The 22873-nt window shown below is 39.2% G+C and overlaps 1 protein-coding gene and 1 long non-coding RNA gene across 2 annotated transcripts in view; both read left to right on the forward strand.

The window, feature by feature from the left end:
• The window catches only part of LOC309629817, a 613218-nt gene that overhangs the window by 495328 nt on the left and 95017 nt on the right, over positions 1 to 22873 (forward strand). The window lies entirely within an intron of this gene.
• The window catches only part of SPATA16 (spermatogenesis associated 16), a 224464-nt gene that overhangs the window by 117767 nt on the left and 83824 nt on the right, over positions 1 to 22873 (forward strand). The window contains exon 4 of the mRNA XM_082394297.1: positions 17934 to 18018. Within this exon, the coding sequence (XP_082250423.1) occupies positions 17934 to 18018 (85 nt within the window). The remainder of the gene's footprint in view (positions 1 to 17933; positions 18019 to 22873) is intronic.

The following is a 22873-nucleotide window of genomic DNA, read 5'->3' on the forward strand; positions in this document are numbered from 1 at the left end:
TAGGACTGTCTTGGGAAAACCCAGGTGTATGTTCACCTTAAGCATGGAGTCAAAAACGTAGGCATCACAGTGCTGACCACTCTATCCTGAGGATTCCTCCCGAGCAAACATACTGCTCTCAAGATGTTTATCCATCAAGGCAGTCTAAAGTGTAGAGGAAAACGAAGGACAGGGGACCTAGAAGCGGTGGAGATCACTTTGTTTTTCTTTTCTATTCTCTTCCTTCTTTTTTTTTTATTGAGGTATAGTTGCTTTACAACGTTGTGTTAGTTTCTGCTGTATAGCGAAGTCAATCAGCTACGTGTATACATATATCCCCTCTTTTATAGATTTCCTTCCTGTTTAGGTCACCACAGAGCATTGAGTAGAGTTCCCTGTGCTATACAGTAGGTTCTCATTAGTTGTCTATTTTATACATAGTAGTGTATATATGCCAATCCCAATTTCCCAATTCATCCCACCTCCCTTTTCCCCCTTGGTGTCCATACATTTGTTCTCTACATCTGTGTCTCTATTTCTGCTGTGCAAATAGGTTCATCTGTACCATTTTTCTAGAGTCCACATATAGGTGTTAATATACGATATTTGTTTTTCTCTTTCTGACTTACTTCACTCTGTATGACAGACTCTAGGTCCATCCACCTCACTACAAATAACTCAGTTTCATTTCATTTTATGGCTGAGTAATATTCCATTGTATATATGTACCACATCTTCTTTATCCATTCCTCTGTCAATGGACATTTAGGTTGCTTCCATGTCCTGGCTATTGTAAATTGTGCTGCAATGACCATTAGGGTGCATGTATCTTTTTGAATTCTGGTTTTCTCAGGGTATATGCTCAGGAGTCGGGTTGCTGTCATGCAGCTCAATATCAAACAAACAAGCAACCCAATCAAAATAATGGGAGGAAGACCTAAATAGACATTTCTCCAAAGAAGACATACATGGCCAACAAACACATGAAAAGATGCTCAACATCACTAATTATTAGAGAAATGCAAATCAAAACTACAATGAGGTATCACCTCACACTGGTCAGAATGGCCATCATCAAAAAATCTACAAACAGTAAACGCTGGAGAGGGTGTGGAGAAAAGGGAACCCTCCTACACAGTTGGTGGGAATGTAAATTGATACAGCCACTATGGAGAACAGTATGGAGGTTCCTTAAAAATCTATTCTCTTCCTTCTACTGACTGTTTCTCTTTTAAATATCCTAGTTCTTATATATCTCTCATTGCTAGTCATGCACTTTTTGGCCTGGGTGACCTCAACTGTCTGTAAAAGTTGACTGCCCAGCCTGGTCCATACAGAAAGAGGATCAAAGAGGATCAGAATCACCAAGACCTGCTCTTTCACCAGGAGGCACGTCCAACTCATTTTCCCTTAGAAGTGGACTAGATGAGACCATCACACTTTATTTACAATGGGTGAGAGCACTGCATTTTTTCAGCTACTCAGACATAAACTCTATGATCAACATCTTGGTGTGTCCTTTCTGCCCCCTGCCACCCATCATCAGCCACAGTGCCTTCCACAAACTGAGTGGTCAATAGCTTTTGTTTGAATGAATGAGTAGATAAATGAGGTGATAGCTATGCCTAGAGACAGGAGAATAGAGCTTTTCTACCCTCCTCTATCTGCACAGAAATATCCAAAGGAGCAAGCAAATATCCTAGCATGTGTGCCATAGTTTGCTTCCCCAATGCACATTTTTTTTTCCTGAAGGAATAGATCTCAAAATATTTAATGTAATTCAGCAGAAAATCTGGTTTCACATGTAGAACCCCATTTTAACTTCAACAGCACATATGTGCCTCCCTTCATTTAACAAAATCATTAGCAAATAGTTACTGACCGCCTACTATGTGCCAGTCACTGTTCTAGATGCTTGGGGATATGGCAGTGAGCAAACTTTCAAAAGTCTCTGTCCTTATGGATATTTCAACTCATTCATTTGATAATCGTGTAGCAAGTCTCTGGTGAATTCATAATGACGAATGAGATGTGATCCCTGCCCTCCTCAAAATTGTACTATATCAGAGATGCCTTTAAAGAATACCAATAGCTAATTCACAAGGAATAGTTAAAGGGCTCTAAGAAAAGCAAAGTGTTATGACAGGGTGGAAGACAAGAATAAAGAATATTTAAATGCAGTTACGGTTAAAGTAGGCTGCACGAAGGAAGTGGCACTCTCACTGCACTCTCACAAAACTATACTACCTATATTAGTTATAAGGTTCTGTAAGTTTTTCAAGTGTAAGAAATAACTGTACTGATAATGAGAAAATCAATACACTTTTGAAGCAGTCTCAATAAGCCTGTTTGGATATAAGCTCCTCAATGAAGCAATGTGTATTTCATTTTCCTAAATACCAGTGTTAGTGCCTGGGCAGAATAATAATTTGCAAATTGAGTGCTTCCCAAGTATCAGGCACTGCTCAATGTGCATTACATATAATGGCGCATTTAATCCTCCTGACAATCCTATGAAGTTGGCAACTGTTATTATCTGCACAGTAATATGATGAAACTAAGGCACAAAGAGATTAAGTCACTTGTCCAAAGTTATACAGAGAACAAATAGCAGAGCTGAGATTCAAACAAAGGCAGTCCAGCTCCCACATCTGAGTTCTCAATCCCTGCACTGGATTGCCTCTCACTTAATCTGATGAAAATAATTTCTTCAAAGTTATCAATGAAGATAATGCCTTCATCTTCAGAAAAGACACAAATGTACAAGACCATTTAATACTGCAACCAAAAGAAGTGACTAATGTGTCATTTTTTGGTACTTTAAGTCATTGAGGGAAACATTTTGGGAACAGGAGATTTTTTGATGCCTCACAAATTATCTACTTATTTTGAGATGTACCACTGCCTTGAAAAAATTATATGCTTGAATGAAGGAAGGTATTGAGAAAGGCAGAAACTGAATCCTATAGTACTGACCCGAGGCCAGGGGAAGGTGGGTTTCATTGTGGGGGATCTTTGGTGGCCAAAATACAAACAGAATACAGTGGAAGGAAAGAAAAGAGATGCCAGAACAGAGGCATGAACTATTTAAAGGGGTCTAGAAAAGTGCAGAAAGCAAATCTGAACACATCATAATTTTGCCTAATATCCTCGCTGAATACATATCACGCATAAAAATCAGCAAATGCTTTTATGTTACTTGTATAACCTTCTGCTATCTTGGAAGAGTGTGCCAGTCTTCCACCAGTGAGCTGTTAACACTTGGAGAACAGATTATTTATTGTATCTTGGTGAGATTTTCACAAATAGGTTTTGTTGTTAGTGATGGTGTTTTGTTAAGGTGGTTCTTCTATTTGGATTAAATTGAGAATGCTACACATAAAATTGTTTTTAAAGATCCATTCTCCTTGGGTCACAAGTGTCCTGTGTAACAATTTCGACCATATAAAGATGTTCCCCAGGTATAAGCTACCTCTCTCCCAGCTCTACATTCAACTCATTCTGACCTTTCACACCATTCCTATCCTTTCAGTACAGAAACCAAGCTTGCCTGAGTTGGGAGCATCGGATTCAACTTGCGACCCTCACCATCACCACATTCACCCTCTGGTTGACAACACTAATGTTAATAACAATGGTATCAACCTAAAATGTGTAGGTTTCATTTCATAGGTTTCAAACCGTTTTACAAATATTATTACTTTTACACGCACACACACACCCCTTTCCAGAATATAGGTATTATTAAAAATCATCTTCATTCTAGAAATGGACCATAGAATGTTAGGAGGAAGACTTGGATGAAGTGACTTGTCCAAGGTCAAGCATGTTCTAAAAGAGTAAGAGGCATGACCCCATGACCTGGGTTCAGCCTTCACATAGGACCACACACGCAACGTCCCCCCTTTCCTTTTCTCCCTCACTATTTGGTGCTTAGGTTATTACACTTGAGGGAACCTTTTCTAAGACCAACATACTCTTCAACCACTGGGCAGATTTCTTCTGGCTTGTCTTTTTTGGAGCCAAAAATTTATCCTGCTCAGGATCGGTAAGAAAAAATGCTCTTGATAATGTAGTCTCAACTAAGAAATGTTATGAAGCAAAAGACAACCTTAAAAAATTGAAAACCTGTTCCATCAACCTTTTTTTTTTTTAATAAATTTATTTATTTATTTTTGGCTGCGTTGGGTCTTCGTTGCTGTGCGCAGGCTTTCTCTAGTTGCTGTGAGCGGGGGCTACTCTTCGTTGCGGTGCTCGGGCTTCTCGTTGCGGTGGCTTCTCTTGTTGTGGAGCATGGGCTCTAGGCGTGCAGGCTTAGTAGTTGTGGCTCGCGGGGCTCTAGAGCACAGGCTCAGTAGTTGTGGCACACAGGCTTAGTTGCTCCACGGCATGTGGGATCTTCCCAGACCAGGGTGCGAACCCGTGTCCCTTGCATTGGCAGGCAGATTCTTAACCATTGCACCACCAGGGAAGTCCCTCCGTCAACCTTTAAGGGGTCTCTAATTCCCTTTCAGAGTCTCTGTAAACATCTCTGAGTGGTTCCCAGCCCCTGTCCATCTTGTGGGAAGTGAGTGAGGGTGTTTGGGTTGTCAAAGCAACTGGAAAGCACAACTGGCATATAGAATGGGGTGCCCAGAGCTGCTGAACCTCCTGCAACGCACAGGACAGTCCCAAACAACACAAAATGTAACTACCTAAACTTTCCAAGAGGAACCACTGTTGAGAAACATCGAAAATGAGACCTGCTTCTACTCAGTTAAAAATTCAGAGGTATTAGGTATCTTTATTCCTTATTTGGTTTTATTTTATTAGTAAAATATCACAAAACTGTGAAAATGTATATCATTTCAGTAAACTGTAGTTTAAATGGGCATCTGTAAGCTGTCTTCAAAACCTCACCACACTGTATGTATATGTTGGTTCTATGGGAAAACTGATTCCAAGCTCCAAAAGAACGAGCTTACCATATTGGAGCCTGCCTATGCCAGCTAATCACTCTTTACCTCCCTCTCTCCCTCTTTACCTGCAGGTCCCAGGCGCTTGAGAAATGTGTAGCTGAGTTTAAGATTATAGTCCAGTTTCATAATATGATAAATAATCAAGATTGTATACTCTCTATGTATTCTGGGATTTTTTTTCTTACCCAAACAGAGATTAGGAGACAGAATGGCGAGCAGTAAGACCATACTTTCTCCTGACTTCTAGGGAGTTACAAGACAGTTCTGGCTACTTTTGCTGTAAGCTGTTCTTCTGCTATGAATGGATTTATTTCTGCTCTGTATATTCTTCTTTCCAAATGCTTTACATTTTATATTGGCTGTAACAATTGCTGGTGTGAACTACTGAAAGCAAAATTAGATTCAGGATAATCTGTTTTTGTACAGCCCAAAACAAAATCTCTCCTCTAGAGATTTTGTCCCTTTTCAGAATGACCTAAGATGACGTTCTTTCTTTCCTCCTAATCTTTCCACAAGAAGTTGGATAAAACTTTATGATCCTGTTCCAGAATAGAGAAACATACGTTCTGGGTTTTCACACATACCAAAAGGTGAGGGTGCCCTCTGCTGGTGAAGAAGTGTTCCAAGCATGGGGGCTCAGTCATGGTCATGGGAGAGTGACCTGGGTTATGGTGGGGCAGGAGACAGGTCACAGGCAAGAACATTTCCCAGAGGAATGCTTCAGAAGGAAACCTTCAAGAATAAGTACTAAGCAAGCTTCTCAGGTTTATCAGGCTCCATAAATGCTCTTCAGAGAGTCAGGGCAGCACATTATTTAATGTGATACTGTTCTGGGATACCAGTCAGTCTCTACCCTAGAGTTATACTGTTGGCTTCAGGCTAAACCCGTTACTGTGTTATTATGTATGATTTCCTTGAGACTCAGTTATTAGTTCATTCATCTGGAAAAGGAAAGAATTCACGTTTAGATTTTTCTTTTCTCACAAGAGTAGTAGGAACTGCCTTTATGGAAACTGCCCCTAGTGTCTGACACTGGGTCACCCCAGGACCCGGAATATTACCACATTTAAGGACTTAGATGCCTTCACACATGCCTTTGTAGTTTGACTTTGTCCTTAGGAATGGTGCCAATATCTAATTTCCTATTAGCCTACGGTCACCGCCTAGTTTAAGCTCATCCATTATCTCTCAGGAGAATTCCAACAATGACCTCCCACCCAGTCTTCTCACCCTCAGATGCATCCTCTAAAGAGTTGCCAAGCTTCTCTCACTAAACCACAGAACTTCATGTCATTTAGTACTTAACACCTGTAGGATAAAATTCAAGCTCCTTCATGCCTTCTCCCTGCTTTCCTCGCCTGCTCTAAACTTAGCAAGAAGGTCCTGCTGGGGTTTCCCACTCTTTCTTCTACTTCTAAGCTCTGCACCTGTGTTCCGGCTATACCCTATACCTAGAATGCCCTTCTCAGTCCTATTCTCCCTTTGCTTGACTAATACCTGCTCGTCATTTTAGGTTGAACTCCTTTAGGTTCTCATCTCCTTTAGGTCTCCCGTCCTGAACACATCAACCCTCTCAGGGGCATTTGTGTATATAGCAATTACCCCATTTTACTGGTTGTGATATAATTATCTTTGTGCACGTTTGCCTCCCCATTAGAACTTAATGATAGGAAATGGCTTATTTATCTTAGAATCTCCATCTATGTGGAATGAATGAATTCATAAAGTATTCAAATATGAGCCTAATAAAAGCATGTACTCAGACCTATGGCCCTATCAGGACTCCAGTTCCCCATAAACCCATAACTAAAAAGCAAAGTAGAGACACCCCAGTATGGCCAGAGGCTGTCACTGTCCCTGCTAAACCCAAGAGATCTTGGCTGGGTAAGATCCCACGTTACTTTCCCTACCAATAATCCTTCAATTGTACCCTAACTTCTACAGGAAAAAGTCCAAACTCATCTGGAATCCAAGGCTACCATAATCTGTCCCCAACATTATTTCCTGGCCGTCTTCTTTCACACAAAACTTCTGCCTCTCCTCAGATTCTGCATTAATACTTTCCACCTTTAGTGCCCTTGTATGTAATATGTCTCTGGCCAAAGGAAAAAAAAAAGCTCCCTTTTCTTCATCACCACTTAAAAATAATGATAGCCATTCTTCAGGTCTTAGCACTCAATCAGTCCATTACAGCCAAAAGTAATCATTTCCCCCTTTAAGATTCTATAGCACTTATGCTCTGTACTTCTTAGTTAACATTATGTACTTAATATTTGCATAGTTTTTTACAGCTATAAAACCGTATTATATTTTGATTACTCTTTTCAAATATGGCTATTATATCAATATTCAAATTGGCATCTCACAGAGGTCAGCATCATGTCCTTATACTTTTGAATGTTGCCATGACTCTAAACTTTATTGTAATAAGCATAATAAACATTTATCGATAATGCTGATAACCCTATTTCGGGGTCTCCACAAAGAAAAATTAATCATCAAAAATAAAATCAAACATACACATATAATCTGAAATGAGTTCTATTCATCTAGGCCTCTTCAACTAGACATATATTTTTCTATACGAGTAATAACACATTTCTTGATATGGCCAGGAGAGGAAAAGTTGACTGCGTCAGAGTAATAAGCCAGAACTAAGGAGAAAGCATGTCTGCTGGTGAGACAAGCATGGGATAGGGACAGGGGAGGAGGACCAGGCACCAACAGGAAATAGTAATTACCTTCACTGTTTAATCAATCACAGTAATACAGTTTTTAGTTGCGGCGAGCGGGGGCTACTCTTCGTTGCGGTGCTCAGGCTTCTCACTGCAGTGGCTTCTCTTGTTGCGGAGCACAGGCTCTAGGCACGCAGGCTTCAGTAGTTGTGGCACGCTCAGTAGTTGTGGCTCGCGGGCTCTAGAGCGCAGGCTCAGTAATTGTGGCGCACGGGCTTAGTTGCTCCGCGGCATGTGGGATCTTCCCAGACCATGGATCGAACCCGTGTGCCCTGCATTGGCAGGCGGATCCTTAACCACTGTGCCACCAGGGAAGTCAACAGTTTGGCAAGAAATTAGCATCAAGGAATTCCAACAGAAGTTAATAAAGGCTTGTAAAAGATGCACAAGAAAAGAATGGCATTATGGAAATAGTACATTACCAGAGTTAAGAGGCCAAATTTTGAAGACAAATATATCTGTTTCAATTCTGACCCTTTCACTGCTTTTTTGGAAAACTAGTCTCCTCAATTTGAGGAACCTCAGTTTCCTCATTTCATAGCTTGGTTCTAAGAATTAAATGAGATATAAAAGCAATGACTATATACATGGTAAGCACTCAAGAAATATTGGTTGCTGTTACAAATAACGATACTATTACTGTTGTTGTGTGTGGTGGTTATCAACTGAGAATCTAGAGACAGGCAATATTTGAAACTCCAGGCTAGTAGGCAGACAGTGAACTTCAAGAAAAACTCTCATCCATTACTGGACAATCTTGCAGGAGCAAGCATGGCTAGAACTCCATAATAACCACATCTGGAATGATAATCAAGGTAGGAACATATTAATTAGATTTGGTCTGCAAAAGGTAGAGACCTGGTCTCGGGGACAACTTTCAAAGAATTAAGCAATTAGTTACAGAGGCAAACTTGTTACAAAGGTCCAGAGACGAAACTATAACTTCTTCAATGTCCACCAACTACTGAAATGCATGAACCCACAGCGTTATAGGAGCTGGGCCTCCTGCTGACCCTCAGATGACTTAGGGGTAGTGGAGTGGGCGAGAGGATGACCAGGGCAAAGCACAGACAAAAGCAGATATAAATTACTGAGCACTGTATTCGTCAGGTTCTCCAGAGAAACAGAACCAATAGGAGGTAAATATATAGAGAACTGGCTTATGCATTTATGGGGGCCGAGAAGTCCTATGATCTGTAGCTGGCAAGCTGAGGACTCCAGAGAGCCAGGGCTACAGTTGCAGTCTGAGTTTAAAGGCCTAAGAACCCAGAGAGCCGATGATGTGCATTCCAATCCAAGTGTGAGTCCAAAGGCAGGAGAAGACCTGTCTCAGCTTGAAGACAATCAGAAAGTGAATTCTCCTTTGCTCAGCCTTTTTTGTTCTATTCAGGCCTTCAACAAGTCAGATGAACCACCACCGCTCTGGGGAGAGCAATCTGCTTTACTCAGTCTACAGAGTTAAATATTAATCTCACCCCCAAACACCCTCACAGAAGCACCTAGAATAATATTTAATCAAATATCTGGGCACATCGTAGCCCAGTCAAGTTGATACTTAAAATTAACCCCACAAGCACCTACTATTTACCAGGTACTGTAAGAGGCACTAGAATGGTAGTTTCCTGTGGTTTAGTCTAGAGCTGCTCCCAGTGTTGATGGAGATGTCCTGTGTCATTCAACAGAGTAGCCACTAGCCACATGTGGCTATTGAGCACTTGAAATGTACCCGTGTACCCTGAGAAACTGAATTTTAACTTTTAATTTTAACTCATTTAGATATAAATAGCCACGTATGGCTTAGTGGCTACCATATCAGATAATACAGGTCTAGGGAAAGAGGGTAATAAACAAGTAAACCAACAAGTAATTACACAATGTGAGACTTATGCAGGAAAAGGATAAGGTTCTGGCTGCGGTAGGGCAGAACTTCTTTAGATAAAATGGTCAGAGTAGGCCTCACTGAAGAGGTTATCAGTGTTAAAGCTAAAGCCTAAAAGGCCTAAATCTTGAGAAGGAGCAGCCAGATGAATAATTGAGGAAATAGAGTCCGGGCAGGAGGAACCACATGCACAAATGTCCCAAGGTAGGAAACTTCGTATTTGCTTTGAGCAACTGAATAACATCCTCCTTGACTGGAGGATGATGGAAAATGTGTTGAAGAGGAAAACAAGAACAGCCTCTTACAAGAGTGGGAGGCAACCATAGGAGCTTGGATTTTATTGAGGTAATTTACAGTTACATTTTTTAAAGATCATTGTGGCTGACTGCTGCGTGGAAAATATATGAGCCTGCAAAAAGATGCATCGTGTGTGTGGTTGCTTGAGTGAATTTGCTACTTTGGCTCTCCTCCCAATCAGAATATAATCTTTTTAATGCTAGTGTGTATTTGTATTCAAAAGGAATATGCACTTTGCATCAATATTAATTTATGTGAAAGTAATGGCATGTATATACATACACTCTTGAGCTATTTTAAGTACAAAAAGAAGGAAACAACCTGTTAAATATGTTGAAAATAAAGAATTCTGTAGTTAAAACTATCCAACAGATACATTTCTAAGAAGTACCTATACCAGTTACATAAATGAAATAGCTGCATACAAACGCCATAAGATTGTCCTTGGACTCTTGAGAGAGGTCAATTTCTGGCTGTAGAAGAAAGAAAAGGAGGAGGAATTTGAAACAAGTTGAAAAGACAACCATGAAACTGACTAATGTCAAGCAAAGAGGACCCACAGAGAAAGATTAAAGCAATTGGAGTTAATTAATTAACCTAGGGAAGGGAAGATTAATAAATTATTGTGAGGATATGTAGAACTGCTATTCAGAGGGTAAAGTCTACTTGGGGTTGCAAGTATCACTGGATAGAAAACTGAAGCCTGCAGACTAAAACTGCAGAAGATGCTGTTTATGGCTGTGAAACTCTGGAATCAGTGAGGAAAGCAGAGTAATGTCCTTCCATGGAGGTCTTTAAAACAGAATAGGTTCTCATCATCAGTCTCATTTGAAAGGTTTAAGTGTGATCCTGCCCAAAGGCAAGGTGCTGAACGGAATGACTTTTCAAGGTCCCAGCCAGTCAGCCCAATGAGACCACGCAGCTGATGGTGTGCTATGATTTTCTTTTGTTTACCCATATCTTACTGTTTTACACCACCATGTGGCCACACTGAGTAGAAATGCTATAAATTTTGAATCTGAACATAGGCCTTGAGAAATGTCAATAATTCTCATACTTTTAGAATTGCACAGTCTGTTTAGAAATATTCAATGTGTAAAGTCACCTGGCATGAATATCTTTATATTGTACATAGTGATCCTTTTTCAGTATTAATTTGGAAAACAACACTGATACTTATCGTATAAATAATAACACGTCAAATTCTTTTATTGTGTATTTGCTATTTGATAGAAATAGGATTTGATTCACAATAAGCTGAGTTCATGACATAAAAATCTTTTATTTTAGATGCATATATATTTGAAAGCCAGATTCTGACCCTTTTACATTTAACAGATGTATTAAGTAAATGTGACTTCAGAAAAAAAATTTTTTAATGAATTCAAATACAGTATCAAAAGAATGGTAGATTTGCTTGCAGAAAAACAATAATTGTTGACACATTTCTAAAGACATCATGTTAAAAATAATATTAGGGCTTCCCTGGTGGCACAGTGGTTAAGAATCCGCCTGCCAATGCAGGGGACACGGGTTTGATCCCTGGTCCGGGAAAATCCCACATGCCGTGGAGCAACTAAGCCCGTGCGCAACAACTACTGAGCCTGCGCTCTAGGGCCCGCGAGCCAAAACTACTGAGCCCACGTGCCACAACTACTGAAGCCCACACACCTGGAGCCCGTGCTCCGCAACAAGAGAAGCCACCGCAATGAGAAGCCCGCGCACCACAACCAAGAGTAGCCCCTGCTCACCGCAACCAGAGAAAAGCCCACGCGCAGCAACAAAGACTCAACGCAGCCAAAAACAATAAATAAATAATATAAAATAATTTTTAAAAAAATAATAATAATTTTAAATCCAACACATTAAGACACTGTGCTTCCTGGTACTTTTCCTCTTTGATTTATGTAATAAATACATCAGCATCCGTTAGCATTTATTAAGCTCTCATATGAGCTGAATGCTGCATTGGATTCCACATTGGACTAACTAAATTGACAAAGCCCAGTCTGCCCCTCCATTCCCATGTCACCTCTAGTACAAAAGCTTTCTGTTAAATACAGACAGTGAGGTAGACCTAGGGCCAGACTGCTTGTGTTACAATCCTAGTAAACTATGTAACTCTGTAGGCCTCAGGATTTTTGTAATGAGAAGTAAATATTTTTAGTTTAAATAAATAAATAAAATAATGCTTCATCATTTAATCAACAAATACTTACTGAGTGACGACTACACTATATAGTGCCACACTAATAGTGCCAGGCACTATCGTAGGCACTGCAGAGAGAGGAGTGACTCAAACAGACAAAAACCTCTGCCCTCTGGGAGCTTCCATTCCAGTAAAGAGCTAGATAGTAAATATCTTAGGCTTTGTGGGCCATAAGGTCTCTGTCATAATTATTCAACTCTACTACGGTAGCACCAAAGCAGCCACAGACAAAATATAAACAACGCACAAGTGAATGAGCATTGCTATGTTGCATTAAAACTTAATTAACAAACCCAAGTGGCAGACTAGGTTTGGCCCACAGGCCATGGCTTGCTGACCCCCATAGTAGAGGAAGACGACAATAAACACCACCAAAATGAAAAATAATAAAATAAACACTATGTGGAATGGTGATAAATACTGTGGAAAAAGCAAAAACAAGCAAGAGTATGGATGGTATTGGAGTCTGTCAGGGTAATCCTTACTGAGAAAATAACACCTGATAAAGACCTGAAGGAGGTGAGCAAGAGAGTCAGGGGCCGTCTAGGGAAAGAACATTCTAGGACAGGGACTGTCAGATGCAAAATCCCAGAGGCAATAGAGTACCTATTCTTTTTGAGGAAAGCAGGTGGACAGTTTGGAGCAAGTAGGAAATAAGATCAGACAAGTAATATGTGACCAGATGGCATGAGGCTCAACTGCCATTTTAAAGACTGGTTTTCACTCTGAGTGAGACTGAAGCCTTTGCAGTTTTAAGCACAGCAGTGACCTACTCTGGTGCACTGATTTTAATGGGATTGTTCTGCCTGCTGTGTTGAGAATAGATGGAGGGAGAAGCAGGGAGTCCAGTTTGGAGTCTGCTGCAATAATCCCGGTAAGACATGATGGACCAGATGGTAATGCTGGAGGTGGTGAGAAGAGGCAGGATTCTGAAATAGGTCAAAGATAACCAGACCAGAATTTTATCTTGGATTGGATGGGAAATGTGAGAGAAAGAGGGGAATCAATGATGACTCCAAAATTTTTTGCCTGAGAAACTGGATAGATGGAGAAGACTACTAGAGCTTGGGGAAGAGGAAAAAAGGAAGATCAGGGTCTCAGGTATGGAAATAAGTTTGAAATACCTATTAGGTATCCAAGTAGAGATGTTGAAAAGGCAGCTTTTGTCAGAGTCTGCAGATCCAAGAAGAGGATTAAACTCAGGGTATAAATGTACGAGTTGTCAACCAATGGATGGTGTCTAAAACCATGAAACTGGTGAGATCACCAAGTGATTAAGTACAGAAAGAAAGAGAATGGGTCCAAGCATTGGGCCCTGGGGAGCTCCAAGTTTAGGAGTCCAGAGGGATGAGGAGACAACCGCAAAGGAGACTGAAAAGAGCAGCCAGTAAGATTGGAGGGAAATCATAAAGAGCAGAGTTGTGGAAGCCCAGCAGGAAGTAGGTGCTGGAAGAGAGAACAATCACACCAGTTACACCTGAGAGTATGTGTAAAATGAAGACTGAGAATTGAGCCACTGTGTTTAGGAGTGTGGAGATTATTAGTAGCATTGACAAGAGCAGTTTCAGTGAAGTGGGAGGAATAAGAGCCTTGTTGGAGTGAGTTTTTGTGAGGGGAGTTTTTGTTCTTTCGTTTGCTTGGGTTTTCTTTAAGAGAAAGAATTAAGTTAACTGGAAGGGAAGTGAATCAAGAGGGGTTTGGGGGCTATCTTGTTTTGTTTTAAGGTGGTAGAAAGAACAGCATTTTTGTGTGTTAGTAGAAAAGCCCCAGGAAAAAAGGAGAAATTTAAAGAGAGAGCAAGAAGGAAAGAGAGAAAGAGAAAGAGAATTGCTGGAGCAGTTTCCATGGGTGGACAAGACAGGATGCGATCTGGTGCAGAACTGTGGGTGGGCTGGATTCACATTCTGCATGTAAAGGGCTTATCATGGTACTCACTCAGCACTTAGTAAATCTCAAAACCCACAGATATTAAACTACTAGCGTCTGTCATACAGAGTGAAGTAAGCCAGAAAGAGAAAAACAAATACCATATGCTAACACATATATATGGAATCTAAAAAAAAAGGTTCTGAAGAACCTAGGGGCAGGACAGGAATAAAGACGCAGACAGAGGGAATGGACTTGAGGACACGGGGAGGGGGAAGGGTAAGCTGGGAAAAGTGAGAGAGTGGCATGGACGTATGTACACTACCAAATGTAAAATAGATAGCTAGTGGGAAGCAGCTGAATAGCACAGGGAGATCAGCTTGGTGCTTTGTGACCACCTAGAGAGGTGGGATAGGGAGGGGGGGAGGGAGACGCAAGAGGGAGGGGATATGGGGATATATGTATATGTATAGCTGATTCACCTTGTTTTACAGCAGCAACTAACACAACATTGTAAAGCAATTATACTCCAATAAAGATGTTAAAAAAAAAAAAGCGTTGGCTAATGTGATCTTACGGTTCCAGTGCAGCTACAACATTCAGTAGATTAATGAAAGTAAGCTGAATAGAATAAAGATGATGACAGGAGGACATTTAGAAGCAACAGTGAATCACACTGACTAGCATCTAGGATATTGGTCTAAAGGAAAACAAAGATACCTGAGGAAAAGTAGGCAGAGTGATGGGTTTCTGTTTCCTCTTGACTCATGAGGTGAGTTAGCCAAAACCAGGATCCCACAGGTACCTGACTCCTTATAGATACTCTGGGTTAATTAATTAATTATCTTTGCCCTTTAAAAACTCAGCATGATGAAAAACCACTATTCTTGCCTCACAACTATTGCATGGTATACGTAATGTTATTTCCATGCCCTTTTCACGTTCTTCCACTGATTTCTACACTGATACATAAATGCTAAGCTGTAGGACAGAACCATGGTGGGGAACCAGACAAAGGAAGGTGGGTGGTAAAAGTATAACTGCCATTGCCACTGGGAATAAAATGGGGTTGGAGCAACTACAACCTAAATTGTGTTCCTAATATGAACACAGCTCTGTGCCAGGTACTGTAAGAAATACACTATACTTATGAAAAATATCCCAGCAAACATGCAGCTCTATGAAACCATAGTTTGTTATTTAACACAGGTATCTTTTTATGATTATAATAATTGTGCTTCACTGAGGGCAGGTAGCAAATTTCAATGAATCTTAATTCCTCACTTATTTCAATATAAATTTGGAGATGTGTTCCTTTGGAAAAAGACTTGAGCCCCCAGGTGTCATAAAATCATACTTAAGAAAGTAGCAGTTTGGTGGACTTCCCTGATGGCGCAGTGATTAAGAACCCATCTGCCAATGCAGGGGATACAGGTTCAATCTCTGGCCCAGGAAGATCCCACATGCTGCAGAGCAACTAAGCCCGTAGGCCATAACTACTGAGCCTGTGCTCTAGAGCCTGCGCGCCACAGCTACTGAAGCCCACACGCCTAGAGCCCGTGCTCCGCAACAAGAGAAGCCACCGCAATGACAAGCCCGCGCACCGCAATGAGAAGAGTAGCCCTCGCTCCCAGCAACTAGAGAAAGCCACAACGAAGACCCAACACAGCCAAAAAATAAATAAAAATTTTTTAAAATCATGCAAATAAATAAAATTTAAAGAAAAAGAAAGTAGCAATCTGACAACACATTATAATAGAAAAAGCAACTTTTGGAAAACATTAATAAAAATGCTAAAACTCCTAATTTTACAATGGTGAACTCAAAACCAACTCACCAAAAGCTTTACAAATGCAGGAAAGACCTAGAAGCCCACTGTAGTGACCTACCTCCTCTTCTCTCACAATTGTTCCAATCCAAGGGTGGCAATAACTAATATAATAGAAACAATAGATTCAGATTTTGCTTAACTCAAGATACTGCGTCTATGATCCAGGATTATCTTTAACAGTTTTTTCATGCTTCAAAATTGTAATGTTTCTTTCCTGAACTCTGCTCAGTAATTTTAGTACAATATGTATGTTGTCCCTGAAATATTTAAGGAGGCCTGTGACCAGAATGTATAGAAGCTGGCGTCTGACTATTGATTGGCAATTATATCAATGCTTGCCACCTGTTGCTCAACCTAATAATTTGTTTATCTTAGAGTTAGGCAAACCATGCCAAATCTGACCCAGCACATGTGTTTAGTAAATAAAGTTTTAACAGAACACAATCGCCCTTATTTTTTAACTTATTGTCTACAGCTGCTTCTGAAAGGCAAAGGTGAGTAGTCATGGCCCACAAAGCCTGAAATATTTACTATCTGGTCCTTTACAGAAAGAGGTTGCTCATCCCTGGTTTAACTAATAGCTGGTGTTCTCATTAAGCAATGTTTGTTTGAGCCATATTTACATATCCAAATGCTGAGGGAAGGAGGAATCAGAGTGCAGAATCAAGTCATCACGTCAGAGGACCCAACTTCTATGAATACAATGTGTGCTGTCCTTGGCAGTGAGACTTTACATTCTTCCTTGATTTCTTATAAATCCAATTTATAAAATAGATTTCTATTAGGTGACAGGCATCTACATGTCAAGTAGACTTCCTTTTTAGGTTGTCAGGGGAAGAAAATTTTTACAAGTGTTTCAATCAAAATGCAAATATTTGAAATTTACTTTGCCCCTCTCTAGTCTGATTTTTATAACTTGTTTTCTACCCCGTACATGTTCATGCAATATGAAAACCTCCTAGCTCATTTTATCTTATCATTAAACTAGGGCTTTGAAAAATATAAAAGGATTTCTGAAAGATTAGGTATTCTTAAATTATTGCCAGTTATTTTGAAATGTCAGTGGATAGCTTCTTTCTAATACCACATGTGTAAAAAGAGAAATGCTGAGTTGCGTAATCCTTCAAATGGTGGTGTTTTTTTCCCATTGTTAACCTTTAGAGTCCTAATTTTTGTCTGTCCTCAGCGAGAATCTAAACATTCTAATTCTTCAGCGGAGTACCATAGTAAGTTTATAGCTGCTCTGCCTTAGACAACATATATATTCAGGGAAGGAAAATTTCTAATTCAATTTACAATTATGTCAGGAAACAACACATATCTGCAGGCAAAGATAAGAGAAACATTCAGGGTACACAGTGATAGGTCTGCTTAAATAAATAAACTTTTGGTACTAGTGATTAGGTACACAGGATTATTATATGTCTAACTGGCCAACGTGACAATTTGGAATTACTTCCAGTCACATTTAATTGGATTTGGAATCTCTGGAGAAAAGAGAGGCCTAGCAGAGAAACAGCCATAAAAGTAAACTGTTTTTCCAAAGGGTGCTAAGCAATGAATTAATATCCATTGCACAATAGTTTTTAATATGCCCTCAGCTTAATAAGACTAATGCAGTGGTCGTACACACTAGATTCCAAAACTAATTCAATTAAACACAAAGGCTGGGGGAGGGGAGTGTTTGTTGAATTGGAAATTTTTTATTTTCAATTTTAAGGAGACTACTTTAATCAGAGGTGAATAATCTCCAACTTAGGTAAAGTCTGAGATATGCTTTAGTACCAGTATAATAGTTAGCTATACATGCTATGCTAGGTTTGAAGGTGTTCTAGAGTCTATAAAATATATGTTACTCTATAAATGCTTTGAAGTTTAATAAGAGGTAACCAAAACAAAGCATTCTCTCATAGTCTTTAAATATTCTTATACTGTACAAACAGAAAAGCAATGTAGAAGACAAATGGTGTGTTGCTTCTCTTACAGTTTTAGTTTTGGTACCAAAAAAAAAGACCTACTTTCTACATTCTAAAATGTGCCTTATGCTTTGCTTAATATTAGTCTAGTCAAATTTATACATTACAAAATCTTCTTCTTCGGTATTTATATATACTGCCTGTTATAGTTTTCCTTCTGTCCTATAAATTTGTTTTTTCAAAAAATCTGTCCTTGTTCTTAGGAGTGCCATGATTGCTGACTACATGTTCTGGCTCTGTGGAGGAAGTGAACAGTCTATAAGCAAGCTCATCAAACTATACTGGCAGGTAAAAATTGATGTCCCAACTAGGGAGGAGGAGCCCATTTCATTTTTAGAACCAAAATGAAGGATTGGTGCTTAAAAGACTGCTGAAAAAGGGAGCTCTGGGCATATCAATCAGAAGGACACTACTCAGTAGTAATGTATTTATAATGAAGTAGATTTTCTGAGACTAATTTTAAGGGCAAAATTCAAGGTTGTTAACCCTTGGCCCATACTTCAGTTTTACAACCCAATATAAATTTTAGACATCCCAGGAACTACTTACCCTGGCGTGCTGCTATAATGACATGATCCTTTAAAAAATGAACACTGTATTTTTATAGATTCTTCTTAACCTATGACCTGTAAAAGCAGATGCTAGAAGTACTACCAATTACATAATAAAGGAAAATACAAAGATCCACTGTATTTGTGGGGTAACGTAGTACTTGAAACACTTAACCAGTAATAAACTGCAGATCATCTTTTTTATTTATTATTCAAAATGGCAGCAAGAAGTCATACCAAAGGTCAGTTAGATGTCAAGACGAGAGTCAGAATTTCCTAGAATTATAAAAATTTAGAATTTACTAGTTCAGTCTCCTTCACAACATACAAATCCGTTCTTATCCTATCCTCTCCCCACAAATTGTCAATGACTTTCTGATGAAATATATTCAAAGTGAAAAGCACACTTATCCCCAAAAAACATCTAATGTGCTAATTATTAAACTGTTTTCCTCATTAAAATAGATTTCTACTCCCTTAAAACTTCCATCAAGTAGTTCCCAGTGAGGCCACATGGACCCAATGGAAACCCACTTCCAAACGAAATATTTTCAAATATTTGAAAATCCAGTACAGAAGCCAACTCCCTCCTCCAAATCTTCTCGTCTCCAAACTGTGTGTGGCCTTTTTTTTCTTTGCATTTCAAGATGGTTTAATGTAATTGAACATGAACCTTTCCAACCAACTAGAATAAGATCTGCTAAAACACTAATATGAAAGTGAGAAATAATTGTCAACAGTCTTCTGATACTTCCTGATTTTTCCCACATTTTCACTATTTTGTCTTGGCCCCTAGTTTTCTGTTTCTATATCACATGTTGTCTTCAGTAAACAATAAAGTATTAGGTTTATCATATAAAATTTTCATTAATTTATATGGTTCTGTCTAAATATTTGGAGCTCAATTTACCTAAAAATAAAGATTTAAATTAGTCCTAATATACTTGACACCTGTAAATTGACCTTAAAGTAGATAAAATTATTATTATTTCAAAAAATTATTAATTTGCTAGTAAGTGCAAGACTTTCCTAGGGGAGTCTGGAACATGCAAAATAGTAGTAGTTGCTTATGTATGTAAGTAAATAGTTGTAAAAAATTGCTAGATATGAAAAATAAGCAAATAATGTCTACTACATAGATATAGTAAAAGAAAAGGGCTTTTTATTAAAGTATTTCAGAGGCTTTTGAAGAAAGGTGGGAAAGGAGTTGAATCTTGAGGGTTAGATGATATTCAGCAGGCCTGGCATTTACTAGTTCCCAAACGAATGTTTGTTTCAATTTATTCATTCATTAAACAAACATATATTGAGTTACTACTGTTTTATCTACATTGAACTAGGAAAAAATAGATTCAACGTTGGTGCAACCTAAGACAGGTTAAGAGCTTGAAAATTTTGTAAATAAATTTTTGTCTGTTTTCTTTAGCTTTCAAAGAGCATTAATATCCCTATTTCATTTACTTAAAATAAAACAAAATTTTTTACTAAAAAAAATCTCCACTTACCAATACGTGCATGTTTGCTATACAAAAAAGGAATTAAAAGGGCTTCCCTGGTGGCGCAGTGGTTGAGAATCTGCCTGCCAATGCAGGGGACACGGGTTCGAGCCCTGGTCTGGGAAGATCCCACATGCTGCGGAGCAGCTGGGCCCGTGAGCCACAATTACTGAGCCTGCGCGTCTGGAGCCTGTGCTCTGCAACAAGAGAGGCCACGATAGTGAGAGGCCCGCGCACCGCGATGAAGAGTGGCCCCCGCTTGCCACAACTAGCGAAAGCCCTCGCACAGAAACGAAGACCCAACACAGCCATAAATAAATAAATTTTTTTTTAAAAAGGGAATAAAAAGAATACTATTATTTTACTATTCTGCATTAATTAAAGATAACAAAAACCTATTTGTCCTTGTATTCTCTTTTTCTCCTTTAATTTGAAGCAACGTGGTATATTGAAAAAGGGTCCTCGTCTGGAAGTCAGATCTGACTCAGTCCAAGTTCTAACACCAACATCTAACCTAAAACAGGCTAGTCTCTAGAGGCGCTTCAAGTAGAAAGTAAGAGGTAACTAGCATAAGACATTTGAGAAGGTCTATTCTTAAAGCCCATCTTAGCTCTAAAACCTCATGTTTTCAGGTACATCTAAATATGATGTCATACACCTACTGAATGGGAGAAAATATTTGCAAATGATATGACTAATAAGGGGTGAATATCCAAGGTACATAAACAGCTCATACAACTCAAATCAAACAAACAAACAAACTGATTAAAAAATGGGCAGAAGACCTGAATAGACATTTTTCCAAAGAGGACATGCAGATGGCAAACAGGCATCTGAAAAGATGCTCAAGATTGCTAACTATCAGGGAAATGCAAATCAAAACCACAATGAGATATCACCGCAAACCTGTCAGAACGGCCATCATCAAAAAGACCACAAATAGCAAATGTTGGCGAGGATGTGGAGAAAAGAGAACCCTCCTACACTGTTGGTGGGAATGTAAATTGGTGCAGCCACTATGGAAAACAGTATGGAGGTTTCTCAAAAAACTAAAAATAGAATTACCATATGACCCAGGAGTCCCACTCTTGAGTATATATCTGAAAAAAATAAAAACACTAATTTGAAAAGATACATGCACCCCAATGTTCATAGAAGCATTATTCACAATTGCCAAGATATGGAAGCAAACTAAGTGTCCATCAACAGATGAATGGATAAAAAAGATGTGATATATATATATATATATATATAGTGTGTGTGTATCTATATACACATATATATGTATATATACATATGTGGCATATACACACACACACACACACACACACACACACACACACACACACACACAATGGAATACTACTCAGCCATAAAGAAGAATGAACTTTTGCCATTTGCGACATGGATGGACTTGGAGGGCATTATGCTAAGTGAAATAAGTCAGACAGAGAAAGACAAATATTGTCTGATGTCACTTATATGTGGAATCTTAAAAATAAAATAAACTGGTGAAGATAACAAAAAAGAAGCAGACTCAGTGATTACCAGTGGGGAGAGGGAAGAGGGGAGGAGAAATATAGGGGTAGGAGATTAAAAGATACAAACTATTCCGTATAAAATAACCTACAAGGATATATTGTACAACACAGGGAATATAGCCAATATTTTATAATAACTATAAATGGAGTACAAGCTTTAAAAGTTTTGAATCACTATATCATGCAACTGTAATTTATACAATATTGTACATCAACTATACTTCAATAAAAAAACAAACATGATGTCACAAATTTAAGGAAATTTGTAACATAATTACAAATGTAATTATGTTCTGGAAAAAAGTAACATGATTAGAAAACACATCCTGCAGATGAGTTCCATAAACAAAACCCCTCTAACCTGCCCCAACATCAGCACACCACACCAGTACCTCAATAGTTATATACTTCCTTCTGCTAGCCACTCTCTCCCTGATCTTAATTCAAATGCATACATCTTCCCACAAACCTTGCTCTGTTCTAAGTCAAAAGGGGTTTTTGGAACACTGCCAGAGAGTATGCAGTCCATGCCAACTTTAAAGACCGGGCTGTCCCACGACCCAAACCACCGTGGCAATTACACTGTTGAATGTAAGAATGCCCCACACATCACAGACTAGAAATTATGTCTGCATGTACATTTGTAGACATCCATTAAGGCTGAAGAGATAGGGGCTATTTTCACTACTTTTGTAAGTGGAGAAGTCACTATATATCTGCCTTTCAACCACATAAAATCCCTACCACCCTGGTCAGTTATTCTCTTAGAGATGTTAAACAGGGAATGGCAAATTTCAGAATGTAAAAATTTAAGAACAAGTCTACACCTACTCTCACAGATCGTTGACTTACAATCTCTCAGATGCAGAAGAACAGACCTTTGCTTTGGTGAGCTCAAGAACACCTTTCAACTGCATTAGGAATAGTTTCCATGTCGGCAACTCAGCAAGGAAAAAAGGCATAAAGCTCTACACTATATGACAACTCATACTGGGATATGTCACTTTCATTAAAAGTGTTTGCACCCATTATTCTATAATAGTATCACCTCTTCAGAGCTAGAGAGAGTTGGAAATACCTTGTCACACCGTACCTGCATTCATACTTCTACAACCTGATACTCATCTTCTGTTATCAGCCAGCCTCCTCTTCTCAAACACCCCCAGACCTCATCACAATTCTGAACTAATTAGCAAAATGGGAAGTCCCTAGTCAGGCTGGGAATTAGCCATTTTGAAGCAGCGACTCTTATGTATTTATAAGTTGTTCCTAAAGTAATAAAATTATTCCAAGAAGAACTTTAGAGTAAACTCTAGTCTACCTCCCAAGCCCCCTGACCCTTAGATCCAAGGATAGATTTAATAGCCTCAGGAGCTGAGCTAGATTTAATAGCATCAGGAAATGTAAAAACAAACAAGTCTTCCTCTTCCACTCCTGTTTCCCTCTCCTGTTTTCTCGCCTTCGTTTTCAGCCATGCTCTCAGACACGTGAGTTATCTGGTGTGCAGCTTTATCTCCTGCAACGTGAGGAACAGGCCAACTCTGGTCTGCATCAC

Source organism: Balaenoptera borealis (genome assembly GCF_965194805.1).
Source record: "Balaenoptera borealis genome assembly, chromosome: 5".
Classification (NCBI taxonomy): Eukaryota; Metazoa; Chordata; class Mammalia; order Artiodactyla; family Balaenopteridae; genus Balaenoptera; species Balaenoptera borealis.